This window comes from Delphinus delphis, chromosome 6 (genome assembly GCF_949987515.2).
Source record: "Delphinus delphis chromosome 6, mDelDel1.2, whole genome shotgun sequence".
In the NCBI taxonomy this organism is placed as follows: domain Eukaryota; kingdom Metazoa; phylum Chordata; class Mammalia; order Artiodactyla; family Delphinidae; genus Delphinus; species Delphinus delphis.
Window position 1 is genome coordinate 68,419,645 of NC_082688.1, and position 14,523 is coordinate 68,434,167.

Genomic DNA, 14,523 nt, shown 5'->3' on the forward strand with positions numbered 1-14,523 from the left:
CCTGGGGGAGACAGGCAGTGAACAAATAACCACACAAATTGTAATGTGGGCAAAAAGGAAAAATTAAAGCGTGCACTGAGAGAGGATGATTGGGGCCCTGATTTATACTGCATGGTCAGGAGGTGTCATTTACACAGAGCACTGAAGAAGGGGCAGGAATAAAGCTGGGAAAAGTGGAAGAAAATGGGAGAAAGAAAAGTATTCTGGGCGGGGGGGAACAGCCTATGCAAAGACCCTGTGGCAGCAAAGTATATGTTTTACGACAGAAGGCCTCTGTCTGGCTAAAGCAAAGTGAGTCAACATGAGTTTGGAGAAAGAGACAGATCATGCAGACCACGGCAAGTATTTCACAATTTTCCTAAGAGCCACGAGAAGCCACTGTGGGTTAATAGGAGTGACATAATTTGATTTACTTTTTAAGAAGATTACTTGGGCTGCTGTGTGGAAAATATGCAAAGAGGCAACGGAGGAAGTGGAAGACCAGCTAGGAAGTGATGAAGATGGCTTGGAATAAACAGCTGGCAGAGAGAGAAGGAGGTACATTTGAGATCTATTTTGGTGGTACCCTATTTTATGACATTAGAATAATAATGTTAGCTATGAAGTGTTATTATAAAGCAAAGATTCACAGGCGTGAAAATACTTTGTCAATTATAAAGTACCAGACAAAGGTAACTATTACTGTAGGTGAAAGAACCAAGTACCAGAGAGGCTCTAAGTTGCCCAAAGTCACACAAATGCTTCGTGGCTGGGCGGAGGTTGGCCTGCGATCCCCTCACTCCCTGAGATCATTTTTGTGGGGGTGACCCTGGTGGGGAGGAAAAGAAGGCTAGTGGCCAGGGCTAATTTCCTTGTCATGTGGACCTCTGGTAAAGAGAGTAATGCTTTTTAGGATGTTCCTGGCAAACGATTACCTGAGTAAACAGAACCCAGGATCTATGAAAGAAGGCTCTTTGGAAAATATCACATCAGCTACGTAACTCTCTGGGGTATAAGGCGGAAATGTTTTATAACTGAAATGCTCCACAGTGAGAGGTGAGCCCGTGATCCTCACTTATTATTCTGGGTGAAGGTGCGTGTCCAACGAGGGGAGACAGGACCTGGGGAGCCGCTCTTGAGGTCCCAGAGTTTTCTTGACTGCACCCGAATCTCCTGATGGCCTGAACCCTTGAAATTATTTAGCCAAGCTTTATATTGGTTAAGAGCTCTGATTTATGTGGGGATAATTTGTCAGTGGCAGAGACCTGTTTCCCAGGCCATTCGCCTCCGTGTAACATCAGGCCTCACTGTAAGGTCCAGGGATGAAGGGAGAACAGAAGACTTTGTTATATTTGAACCCTTTGCTAGTAGCCTAACTCTGATATTTATTTGATGCATCAGATATCTGCTTCCTTGAAAAATTAACTTTTTAGGATACTTATGCAATTCAAGAAACAAGATGTACCTGGCTTCCTTGTGAATGAGTAAAACTGGAAGATCACAATACTGAATTCTTGGCGATGGTCTATATAATGTCCCTAGGAGGTGAACCAGGCCTCTTCAGTCTATCCTAAGCAGTTATCTTAGAGAGCGCTCTTTGGGTGCTTAGAAGCTCACCTCCCATCTTCCAATTGCCAAAGAATAGATACAACATCAGTGCTCTGCAGTGAACATCATTCCCCAAACTAATCACAGCCCTCCTAAGTCATGGAGTTCTTGTCTCCTCTTTTTCTTTCTTTCTTTCTTTTTTTTTGCGGTACGCGGGCCTCTCACAGCTGTGGTCCCTCCCGTTGCGGAGCACAGGCTCCGGACGGATGCGCAGGCTCAGCGGCCATGGCTCACGGGCCCAGCCGCTGCACAGCATGTGGGATCTTCCCGGACCGGGGCACGAACCCGTGTCCCCTGCATCGGCAGGCGGACCCTCAACCACTGCGCCACCAGGGAAGCCCTTTTCTTTTTTTAAGATGTACAATTTATCAATTTTTCTTCACCTATAACTTCATTTTGAAACTTAGCAGGATGACGAAAGAGAACTGTTACTCTAGCTGGAAGGGAGGGAAACCGCTCTTGTCTTCTCCGCCTCGTAGCGTACTGTAGTTATGCTGGAGGCATCAAAAGACAGAATCAGCAAACGAACCGCCACTCCTGCTCGTGGTGAAAAATCTCTGATCGTGAGCTGGGCGGTTGCAGATAAGCACGCAGAAGGGCCAGGGCTGCCTCTGGCAGAGGTTAACACGCGGACATCAGCCGGTTTGTGACGGAAGCGTGAAAGAGGACTTTGCACATCGTGTCCCCGCCCCCCCCCCCCCCAAGCGAAAGCTTGATGTTTACCTTCAGCGAGCGGGTCGAGGGTGTGTATCATGAGCTGGAAGATGCTGTTCCTCATGAGACTGTTGTGGAGGGAGGCGGAGCTTCCACCCCGCTGCAGACGCGGCTTCGCCTGAGCAGAGGGACCAGACAAAGAGGCCGTTAGTGCTCAGAAATGCAAGGCAAGTCCTCACCTAGTCTGTCAGAGGCTCACACACAACGGAACCAAAGATCTTCCGCGCACATTCCTTCAAAGTCTCCTGAAGGAATGGCATTCTCACATCCTCTCCTACTAAAGGGATTAATTGCTATCATCTGTTGAGAACTTATTATATGCTAGTCAACGTGCCATAGCCTTCACCTCCATTCTCTGACTGAACCCTATGAACTAGATACCATTATTGTTCCCTTTAGACAGATGAGGAAATTTAGTCTCAGAGAAGCGAAATGAGGTGTTCGGGTCACACAGATAAAAAATGGAGGCTAGAGGAATGGGTTGCAGCTCTGCTTCACTCAAAATCTGTTCTCTGAACCAGTGGGTGGTCTCTAAGATGTCTGTATTGTGCCTCCTATCAGTCAAATTTTTGAGTGTGTATATATGCATCTAACTATATCTGTATCTATATCCATATGTATCTCTATCTATATCCAGACACATACTAAAATATGGGCATCTATATCATAAAACATTTGCAAAAGTAGAAATAATGAAGAGTAACAAAGAAGGCAAACAATAGAGGTGCTAATATTTCCCCCTTGCTCCGCAAAGGGATGTCCTGCACACATTCCGGGGTACCTCATCTCCACGATGGGAACCACAGCTCTCATCCATGAGCCTTACAGTCTATGTTAAATGAGATTTGAAGAGAGAGAATCCCCTATTATGAATCCACAGACAACCTTCCTGGCTCCAGAGAGTCCTTTACATTACAGGGTTTTGCAAAATATTCCATCACACTCCAGATCCACAAGGGGGTTTCCCAAGAAAAGTTCCACAAGAGACTCCATGACCAAATATATTTGGACATTGCTACATCCTAGACCAACTCACCTTTAGAGTTTTAAGATACACATTAGACCACTAAGTCTAACACTAAAGAAGTCTGGTTAACTTGATTAACTTGGACAGTGTTTCCAAACTATTGCTCATTCGTCCCTTGTTTTACAGAATACTTATTAAAACTGAGCCACATGTTTGGAGACAAACATGAAACCCAGAGTAAGCTTGAAGTATGGGTAAAATGTCAGTGTGAGATACATGGAGAAATCTGAATTTTTTAGTGTGATTTTATTATAATTGATATTCTATTAGAAATAACATTTCCAACTCTACAGGGTTTGGAGAAGAATCAGAGGGGATTACTGGCATCTCACTGGTGAACCAGATCATGATTCACAAAGGAAGAGACTGGGTTTGCACCCATAGCCCAGTACTGGATCAGGCATATCCTATGGGCTCTCAATGCATGTCAGAAGTCTCCGCTCTGAGCATCACAGGAGGAAGAATGGGGTCATATATATCTTCATTATTAGTCCTTTCAGCCTCAAAGATCTGGAACATTTTTTAATGCATTGTGTTATTCGATTCAGAAGATTAAGGCTCAAAAAATTTTAGGGGCAAGGTTAAAAGATTTGAATAGAGTTGAAATGTAATCACTGTTTGATGGTTGAACACAAAAACTGATGGTCATTTCCTTGCCAAGCTGCACAATACAAAATGTGACATGTTAATTGGACAGGAACTGGAAAATGTGTTTGTTGTTAATAATTTGTCATAATCACTGTTACTATGGTCCTTGTTTTGGGAAACTGAAAGAACTCTCTTGTGGAAATCTTCATTAGCCTAGGATTATGTCTACAGAACTTAAAGCAGTCTTCGGGGCATTATGTATATATTGAATATAAAGATCTCATGCAGCATTTCTTTTCATGGAACCAAAAGAAACTTCCAACCAAAAAAACAGGTGCATGCAGGTACACAAACAGATACCAAGCATTAGATCCCTCGCTGTCCCCAAATATCTGCTCAACATCCCTTGGAATGTAATTTGGAAATATCTCCCTCTTTCAACTTTTCCATGCCAAGTGAAAGAGAGAACTCAACCTTTTTGAAACCCAGTCCCAGAAATAATCTGTCATTGAATGTAAGAATTCAGTTGACACTAATTATAGGACAGAGCATACACACACCAGCAGATTAAACCCTTTAAGTATTCCAAGGGAGAGGATGTTGAGCACAAGAGCCCCTTCTGCCCACCCCTGCCCTCACACCCTCCACAGGCACATGAACAGGTACAGGCCAGGCCACTGCTTCCTACCGGTAGAGCCTGTTCATCCTTGTCCCTGGCTGCAGATGACTGCATAAGAGGAAAAGGCAGAAACAGAAGACACAGAAATAACTAAACACATATAGGTTTTACATTTAATCACAAGCATCAGTATAGGGAAAAATTTGGTTCTTTCTGCTCCTGGGAAGGACTATGCCAACGCAGGGGGTCAAGAGTGTCTATTTCTAGCTAATATATCATGGTTTATTTAGGCATATGGTACTTTTGCTTGAAAGATCAAAGCCGAATGGCCAACTTAAATGTCCCGTAACAGAGGGCAGTTAAATCAATTGTGGTCCAGCCATCCAGTGGAATGTCATGTGGCCACTACAATGAATGAGCTAAGTACACATGTGTTGACAAGGAAAAATATCTAAGGTACATCGTTAAGTGAAAAAAATTTAAAAGCCTTATTTATTACCTCATTTTATAAAAGAAAATAAATTAATAATACTGCAGTATATGTAAAGAAAAAAGTTCTGCAAGAATCATTAGTGGTTATTCTTATTAGTGGTCGTCATTTGGGGCTGGGATTACAAGGACCTGTCATATTCCTTATCTTTCGGAGGGAAATGACATTCACCGTCCCAAGTGTGATGAATAAAATAAAAGCCTGAAGACGTTAAGCCTTTGGAGGAAAGACTAAGGTCATCACACATGGAATCCAGATAATCCACCTTCCTTCCTGCCCCACCACTTCACATTTTCCATTCTAGAAAAGGAAATATCTGTCACACTGAGAAAAGTTGACTAAAACACAAGGGCACGTGAGAGCCGGTCATCTGTTGGGAGAGAACACAACTCAGACATGGGACACTGGTGCTCTTCTAACATGTCCCAAACTGGATGGCTTTGCTTCCCCCGCTTAATACGAACACTCCCTCTTCAACAGAACCAGGCACTGTCCTGTGATCTTTCCAACGGTATGCAGGTGCCTTGGGAACTTCCTCGTGATCAGACCACTGCCTCTGTCACTTCACCTCAACTACGGGTGCATACAGCAAGAAGACACTGGTTCTCCAATTAGCGTCTTTGCTAACCTGTGTCTTCAGGACTAATCACACACTCGGAGTAGAGAAGATGAGGGCAGAGCTGTTTTAAAATCTTCATGGGCCCTGGGCTCTCTTTTTTTAGTCCTACCACACATATCACAGAAAGAACGTGAAGATGCCCTCACATCCCACCTACGATATACATTTTTGTGTAAAAAAAAAAAAACATGGAAAGGATTCTTATAATTTTGCATTTCAAATTATTAGCTATATGCAATTCACTTAATTCATGATTGGCATGCTAGAAATCTTGGAAAGTGAGAAAACTGAATCTGTGATTTGGTTTCATGTAATTTTTAAGAAGGCTAAATTTAATACTTAATGAAGTTGATAGTACATATTTTGTCAACATTCAATTAAACATTTCATAATCTTGTAGATAATTTTTGGATCTTAGAGTCAATGTCAACATATATTTTTTCTTCTGGTCCCAAACACTTTTGCAGACCCTTGAAGAACTTGTAAGGCTCAGGCACAAACGGAAGAGTTTAGGCTGGAGATAATTTCTGAGTAGAGCCCGCAGGCATGACTAAATTTGCCAGAACCTCCTAATTTGGGACTCTCTCTCGGTGACTTCTCTAAAAACACTAACAAGAAAATATCCCTGCTTCCCTAGTTCCAGAAACATGCTTGGGGAACTAGACTGGACCTGAAATTGTCCTTTGATTTCCTTTTTGCTCTAAAAGCCACCGTATGATCCCGTTTCTCTCTGGCAGTCCTTTCATTTTCTCGTCTCCCACATTAGACAGCTCAACAGATGGCCCCCCATTCTACAGAACAATCCCCCAGGCAAATTATCCAGTGCGTCCAGATCAGCCTTTGGACACGCGTGGAGATTAACTGTCAGAGCACGCCTTTTCAGGTAGCAAATTTACACCTTGTGGCTAAACGGGAGGCAAATAATTATGAGCTGGGATTGATACCACAGCAATATCACAGAACATGAAGGAACGGGATGAAACTGAGGAAAGAAAAGTGTGGTCTTTCTAAGAACAAAAATATCACCAGCAGAGAGTTTGGATTTAAAAGATAGATTTAAAAAATATTTGAGGAAGAAAAAAAAAATCCCAACCTGTCCTTTGGTCTGAAAGGAAGAAAAAAATTTCTATTCCATTGACTTGCTTTTTCTCTCATAAGCAACGAGGCTCATAAGACACAATAAACGTAGAGAAAGCGTGTTGTACATAGATTCTACAAAGATAAAACTCAGTGCAGAGAAAGGTCTCAATCCTTTACAAAATTTCCCACTGCTTAATGTCGGCAGAGGTTGGCATCATTAGTTTACTTTCAAGTGTAATTTGCAGACATGAATATACATCAGGTTACAACATGTAAATTTAGGCACACACACAAATGGCAGCTGAGGCCATTAAAACACCCCTGCACTTTCCTTTTATGTAGCCCTGTTGCAAAAGAGATGAGAAATGTGACATATGATGATAATTGCTCATTTTCAGGGCTTTGCCCACCTCTACTGATGACTCCTGATGCTCACCTGACTTAGCCCCCCTCTAACCGCATCTTGAAGCAGACTCACAGTCCTGGAAATGTGCCTCTGATTATGTTAGGAATTCAATTTTAAAGGGGCTTTAATTACACTGGAAGTGACTAGTGAAGGACCAGAGAAATGATCCAGATATGCACAGCTCGTAGTGTTTCTAAGAACTGGATTATTTAACTCAGTATCTGGGTTTTGGCCTCTGTGTGGTGATTTTCTTTTCAGGGCCATTGAACATCTGGCAAGTCTATGCTAACCCACTGGATGTCACAGAAAAGACAACTTCAAAAGAGGACTGATGTGACTTTGAGGATTAATCTCGGCATATTTATTACGCATTCTGCTTTTTTAATTTCCTTAATTTTACACGCACCGAAATATCATACACTTGGGCTGTACCAATTTCAAAGCCCAATTCCTGGTGGTCCGTTCACAAAGGCTGTGCCAGTTATAGGAAAGATCTGTTAAGCCACATCCATAGTATTCCACAGCAATTCTTGAAGAATACCTCTTTTACTTAACATGAAGTATCCTGTAATTCAATACTTTAATTTAAACTGACCCTCTCACTAATTACTGCAAATAATTGAGCAACTGAGATGATGCCATTAATATCTGTTGTCCTTCCTGGTGGAAACCCAATTCTATGTGGGAATTTTGCTACCCGTTGGATAGGTGTTTTGAAAGTACCACATTCCTCCATCCCGGATAATAAAACACACATCTCATTTACAAAGTATTTTTAATGCTATCAATCCTTCACAAACCCTTAAACCACCTCTCTTCCTTTGGCCCTTAAAAGCCACTGGTTAGAAATGATTCCCCTGACTACTAAGTATAGTTTTGATGTGACTTTGTACAGAGCTTACCCTGCATACAGGCCCCCAGGCCTACCTCACACACATAAACATGAGGCAAATACTGCACAGTTTATGGCTACATCATGAACACACAGCCCCCGGTTTACTCTGGTTGGTAATCACCTACCTGCAGATTACATTATCAAGTGGGTTACTGGGAAGATTTCATGTGCCAAAAGACAAGTGTGTAAAATAAAGGGTGGATTTTCTGGCCAGTGGCTTTGGCAACAGATATAGAAAGACAAGCAATTTTTCACAACAGTCAAGTAACAACCATAAACTTCCACCACCATAACCTTTCACTAAGTCCTGTGAAATGCACCTAAATTCAGTGTGCAAAGGACTCAGAAGCACTATAAAGTCTACAAGAACAGACTTAAAAGTATAATTGTTTTGTCATAAATGTGATACAAAACATATATGCTGGCAATTAGAAATATTAATCCATTATTTAATTGATATTAACTTTAATGTCTTAGAATTTAGAAAGGTTGGGTGAGGGATGATTTGAATGATTGATTTTCATTTAAAAAATTAACAAGGAAGTATTAAATGATGCCTCCTTGTGCTTTCAATACATTTACATTCAATAAGCAAAAACATTTAAAATCTCCCTTCTGGTTAAAGATGAATAAACCTCAAAGCCTGTGGGAAGACTGGATAAAAGGTGCAAAAACTTCAAATCTGAAATTTAAAATGAAAGAAACCCAACCACTTCTTAATCAGACGCAAAATCATGTCCCTTTGCCTCCCTTTATTGTGCCCCTCACATACTCCCTAAAATATTAAGGGGAACAGGATTAAATAAATTCCTAAAGGAAGAAATACTAAGAGATTTAAATTCAAATTACTTTTACTACTGGTTGCCAGGTAATTACGCCACTGTCACTGTCCTTTAGGAAAGTAAGAATCTCAAAGATCAGTGAAGCGCTGAAGGTGGCAGCCCAGGCTGCAAGAATACCCACTTGCAACTCTGGTTTAAAGAAACACAGTGGGATGGAGAGAAAGGACAGAAATTAAGTAAAAAGCACGGTAATAGAAACTTTGGAAGCAAAGCATTTTGATGATTTATCTGAATAATTCCCATGATCTTAAAATACTTGGGATAGTAGAAAGAAACTTCAGAAGAATAGATACCCTTCAAAGAAATGAAATGGAAGTGAAATTGCTTAGAGACAGCTAGGAACAACATTTTACCTTTTAAATAGTTGTATGAGGGAAGAAATAACGTAGGATGAGAAGTGGTGTCATACAGTTATTAAGAATATGGAATTCAGGCCCAGACTGTGCAAGTTCATTTCCTTATTTTTGTCACTTATTAGCCATGTGACTTTGGACAAGTTACTTAATCTCTTTATGCTTTAGTTTCCTCATCTGTCAAATGGGGATAATAATAGTAACTACTTCAGAGGGTTGTTGAGAGGATTAAATGAGTTTATACATGTAAAGTGCTTAGACCATGTTTGGTACATGGTAAATGCTATGTATTAGCTCTACTATCAGTACTATTAATAATAAGAGCCACAGGGGAGAATAAAGACAAACTATATGCCACAAGTAGGTTCAGCGTTGTGAACCGGCTTAGAGAACAGGGTGGTTTCTAAGGGAAGCAGGAAAATTCCATTGATTAGGATGGTGAGAGGTGATTTGTGTAGGACACTAGAGTACGGTTAATTGAGCATGCCCAAGGTTGGCAGCCCAGGGGAGAGGAGATGTCACAACAGATTATATTTCCTTGGTTTGGCTCCTGACTCTGTCCCTGTCCCATGAATCAGCATTGTCTGAAGGATACAGGATTGGCAAGGCGAGGCTAGTGTTTTGCATCTCCTATACTTTAGTGGGCCTGGTTTTGATCAGGAAGCTCTGGAGGCTGGAAGATTCAGAGAAGGTAGGACCCCTACACTTACGGACGTTATATATATTATGTGTCGATTACATCTCAATAAAGCTGCAAAGAGTAAAATAAAAACAAAAAAGGAGTTTAAATGCTTCTCACTGAATTGGTAAGCTGTACTGGGTGTGTACCACAACTGCCCTAGCCAGCCTCCCAAACAGTGGAAGCGTAAGACCCCCGAGAGCAGGATTCACCTTGTGCCTCCTAGGGTCCCTGACGTGGCTACTAAAACTGCAACCAGGTGGCAGGAGAGAGTGAGGCCACTCAGGCAGAATGGGGACTGTGCGGTCCTGCGTCAGGAACCAAAGCTCCTCTAATGCTTGCTCCAGAGGCTGAATTAATAGTAATGATGGTTATTTAAATCTACCCCTAAGAGCCCCTACTGAATCCTTCTTATTAAGTAGGTACATAAAAGACATTAATCCCCATTCTGTAAATGGAAAGAGAGAAGCAGGAAGTGCCTCAGGCTGTTTCTGTACTCGGGATACTGAGCACCTTTGTTAATACACTTAATTTAGGAATTAACAACCCTGATCACCACTGCCATCTCTCGCCTCCCCCTTAGGAATCCAGATGTTGCCAATATACTTTGTTGTGTCATTTGAGCAATTCTCACAATTGCTAATGAGCCATTTTGATATGCCAATCAAACACAATCTGTTAGTGGCGTTCTGGCATTAGTCACACAAATTTCCTTTGATTGGTAAAGTACCCCAGTGCTCTCACATGTTAAGTCTGGATTACCTGACTTCCAAGGAAGAGTGTCTAAGATGATGTGAACTTAAAAGTCCGACAAATGCTGGCGCTGGTCATACCACAGAATAATTTGCCACAAATAAAGCAGATTCCAGTAATAATGCATAATATTTATTGAAAGCTCAGTGCGTGGCAAGAGCTTCGTGTATAATATCTCATTGTATCCTCACAATAACAGGTATTATAACCAGTCCTGCCCCCTCTAATACATGAGGACCCCGAGGCTAATGGATGTTGGACAATTTGTCCATGTCCATGTAGCCAGTAAGACGCAGAGCTGGAATATGAGCTCAGACAGCTGGGCTCCAGAGCCTAAGTATTGGGGAAACAAGAAACTGGAATTTTCCTTGCAGTGGCCTGTGGGAAGGAGTCACTAGAACTGCAAATACAGTAAAATTAGTTTACTATTTTATATTAAGAACTATTTATGAGCTCTGACTTCCAATGGAAGCCAGAAAATCGTTGCCAGGTGATTGCTGTTAATACAGAACGACAGATTTTGTGTTCATTTGGTGCAAAGTTGGTGCCTGGGAATACAGAAAGTATAGAGGTTATTTTTTGATCTTTCGCCTCCTCCAGCATTATTATTTAGACTTGTCTACAATTGTCATAAATTTTCTTCTGAATGTCTTGAAGGTCACAGAGGCACTTCTACAACCTTCACAATGGCGTAGGTTCAAGTAACACTTCAAACTAGTTTATCCATACATCAAAGTGACCTGTATTAAGGAGTTTATGGCTCAGCAGTAGGTGAGAAAAGAATATGAAAAAGAATGTTGTATACATGTGTATAACTGAATCACTTTGCTGTACAGCAGAAATTAATACAATATTGTAAATCAACTATACTTCAGTAGAAAAAAATAAAAGTGTAATTAAACTTTGGGAAAACAACAGAGGGCACAAATAACAAATATATAACATTTTCCACTGCAAATGTAGTCATATTGAGAATTGGTCCCCTTCCTTGATCTGCTCTCCTGTTCCTAAGAGAGGCCAGGAGGAAACTAAGATCACCCATGTCGTGGGTTCATTTCGAACACAGCTTGGCTACTTTCATATTCTACTCAGGCTCTGTGTGTCCCGCCATTTTCTCCCTAGTTCATTCTTTTGTATTATTTGTTTCATCTCTCTCTTTCCCACTACTGAGCATCCTTCTGAGGGCAGAGACAGTGCTTTTTTCATTTTATATTATTCCACAGCACAGTAGTGCTAGATGCTCAACAAATACACATTTCATAATAAATAAGTGAAATCAAGCCCACACACTCATATATAATGAGGTTGGAGGCACGTGGCTTCTTTCTAGTCCAACACCGAACCGTGTCACTTTCCTCTAAGCATCTGACACTGCTAATGACCCACTGCTTCTTGAACCGTTCTCCTCCCATGTATCTGAGATGTGTGCACCGACCAGGCTACTCTTTCCTCATACTTGTAGAAATGTCATACTATAAAAGCTCCCTTCTTTGAACTCTGACTGTAGTTAGAATCATCATTTCACAGTTATTCCCCATTGCTTGTTTGCCATTTTGCTTGCTTGGTTGGAACCGTAACCTTCTTGAACATGGGTGTCTTACACATTACACATCTTTGTATTTTATATTTTGCCTGCCCGTGTGCCAGCATCCCGCGGATGCTCAGCAAACACGGATCTCTTGATTGACAGCTCGAAAGTTGTGGGATTCGTGCTTTGCAAGGAAGGAGGATGCTGAAATAGGCAGGAAACTCACTCTGAGACAGAAAAGAGTTGAGGGACCTAGACCCAGTGCTGGGCTTAGGTCACGGTCAGCAGAAACTCTTTGGACTAATACAGAGTGGTACTGATTCTCTGGCTTAATCCCTAGACCCTGTGCCCAAGCACTATTGCATGGGTCCTTTAAACTCAGAGAGCCAGTCTTCTTTTTGGTGGTTGAATGGGACCTGCAATAGTAGTGGCAGAGGCGAGTGTGGTGGAAGCACTGAATGGAACAGGACCACCATGTAGTGAAGTGGAGAGCACGGGAGTAAGGAACAGTTCCATTGGACACTGACCATTACATACCTGGGCACCCTAGAAAAGTACGGTACACAATAAAGACTACGAATCCCACCACTGGGGCCTGACACGAAGACAGTTACCATTGCACTTTCCCCCTAAGGCTGATGCAATCTACAGTAACGAGAATCACATGAAGCTTCAAATTTATCTACACAGATCACTTATCTTTCCTACCCTTTGCTCTCATAGGCAGTCCAGGCAAATTGCCATTTGAGCTATTTCATCTATGTCCTACCTTGGATATTACCAAGTTATGCCCTTGTGCTCTACTTGCCAAATATCTTCCTTCATGGTATCTTCAAAACCACTCTTTCGTTCATTCTTCAACACATATTTAATGAGTACCTTATATGCCTCACACTGTTCTAGGTATGGGAATAGTCTAGTGAACAAAACAGCCCGAATCCTTGCTCTCATGGAATTTATATTCTAGTTTAAATCTCTCTTCTAAGACGTAGTCTTCCAATTAAGTAGCAAAGGTGGCCATTAATATATAAAATCCCTGCTGACTTTTACTGAGTACTAACTACACTAGAGACAATGCTAAATGCTCATTTAATCCTTGTCATAATTCTAGGTGGAAGGTTCTATTAGGAAGCATTGAAAGAAAATCTTTTTATTTTGAAATAATTATAGAATCACAGGTAGTTGTAAAAAAAAAAGTACAGGGAGGTGCTGTGTACACTTTACCCAGCCTCCCCTAAAGACAGCATTTTGCACAACTATAGTACAATATCAAAACCAGGAAGTTGGCATGTACAATCTATTGAGTTCACTCGAACTGTGCCACTTTCATGCACACTTACTTGTGATTGTGTATGGTGTGTATGGCATCTGTGTTGCTCTATGCAATTTAATCACATGTATAGCTTCAGGTAACCATCACTGTAATCAAGATACTTAACTGTACCGTTACCATAAGATTCCTTTCTGCTACCCCTTTATATCTACATCCACCCCTCTCCTCATCCGTATCACCTGGTACTCACTAATCTGTTATCTACCTCTATAATAATTTCATGATTGTTATGTAAGTGGAATCATGCAGTATGTATCCTTTTGAGACTGGCTTTTTCTACTCAGTATAATTTCCTAGAGGGTCATCCAAGTTGTAGCAGATATCAACAGTTTGTTCCTTTTATTGTTGAGTAGTATTCTATGATATGGATCAACCACATACATCCATTGAGGGACATCTGGATAGTTTCCAGTTGGGGGCTATGGTGAATAAAGACGCTTCGAGCATGCATGTATAAGTTTCTGCATAAGGATAAGTTTCATTTCTGTAGGATATATGCATAAGAATACAATTTCTGGGTTATAAAACCATTTATAGTTTTAAAAGGAACAACGAAATTATTTTCCAGAGTGGCAGTGGCCGTGCTATTTTATATTCCCACCAGCAATGTATGAGTGATCCAGGTTTTTCTGCATTTTTGGCAGCATTTGGTATTGCCGCTAATTTTTATTTTAGCCATCCTAATAGGTATAGTTATATCTCATTGTGGTTTTAATGTGCATTTCTCTAATGCCTATGATGTTGAACATTTTTTCATGCACTTATTTGCTGTTTGTATATCCCCATTAGTGAAATGTTTGTGCCTATCGTTTGCCCATTTTCTAATTGGATTTTTAAAATAAATTTATTTATATTTTATTTTTGGCTGTGTTGGGTCTTCGTTGCTGCACGCAGGCTTTCTCTAGTTGCGGCGAGCGGGGGTTACTCTTCGTTGTGGTGTGCAGGCTTCTCATTGCAGTGGCTTCTTTTGTTGTGAAGCATGGGCTCTGTGGACGCAGACTTCAGTAGTT

The 14,523-nt window shown here is 41.2% G+C and overlaps 1 protein-coding gene across 2 annotated transcripts in view; it reads right to left on the reverse strand.

The window, feature by feature from the left end:
- Positions 1-14,523, reverse strand: part of SLC24A2 (solute carrier family 24 member 2) — a 240,791-nt gene that overhangs the window by 91,897 nt on the left and 134,371 nt on the right. For both annotated transcript variants that reach the window (XM_060014790.1, XM_060014789.1), the window contains exons 2-3: positions 4,605-4,643; positions 2,311-2,419 (exon numbers count right to left, since the gene is read on the reverse strand). In XM_060014790.1, coding sequence (XP_059870773.1) covers positions 2,311-2,419; positions 4,605-4,643 — 148 coding nt within the window. The remainder of the gene's footprint in view (positions 1-2,310; positions 2,420-4,604; positions 4,644-14,523) is intronic.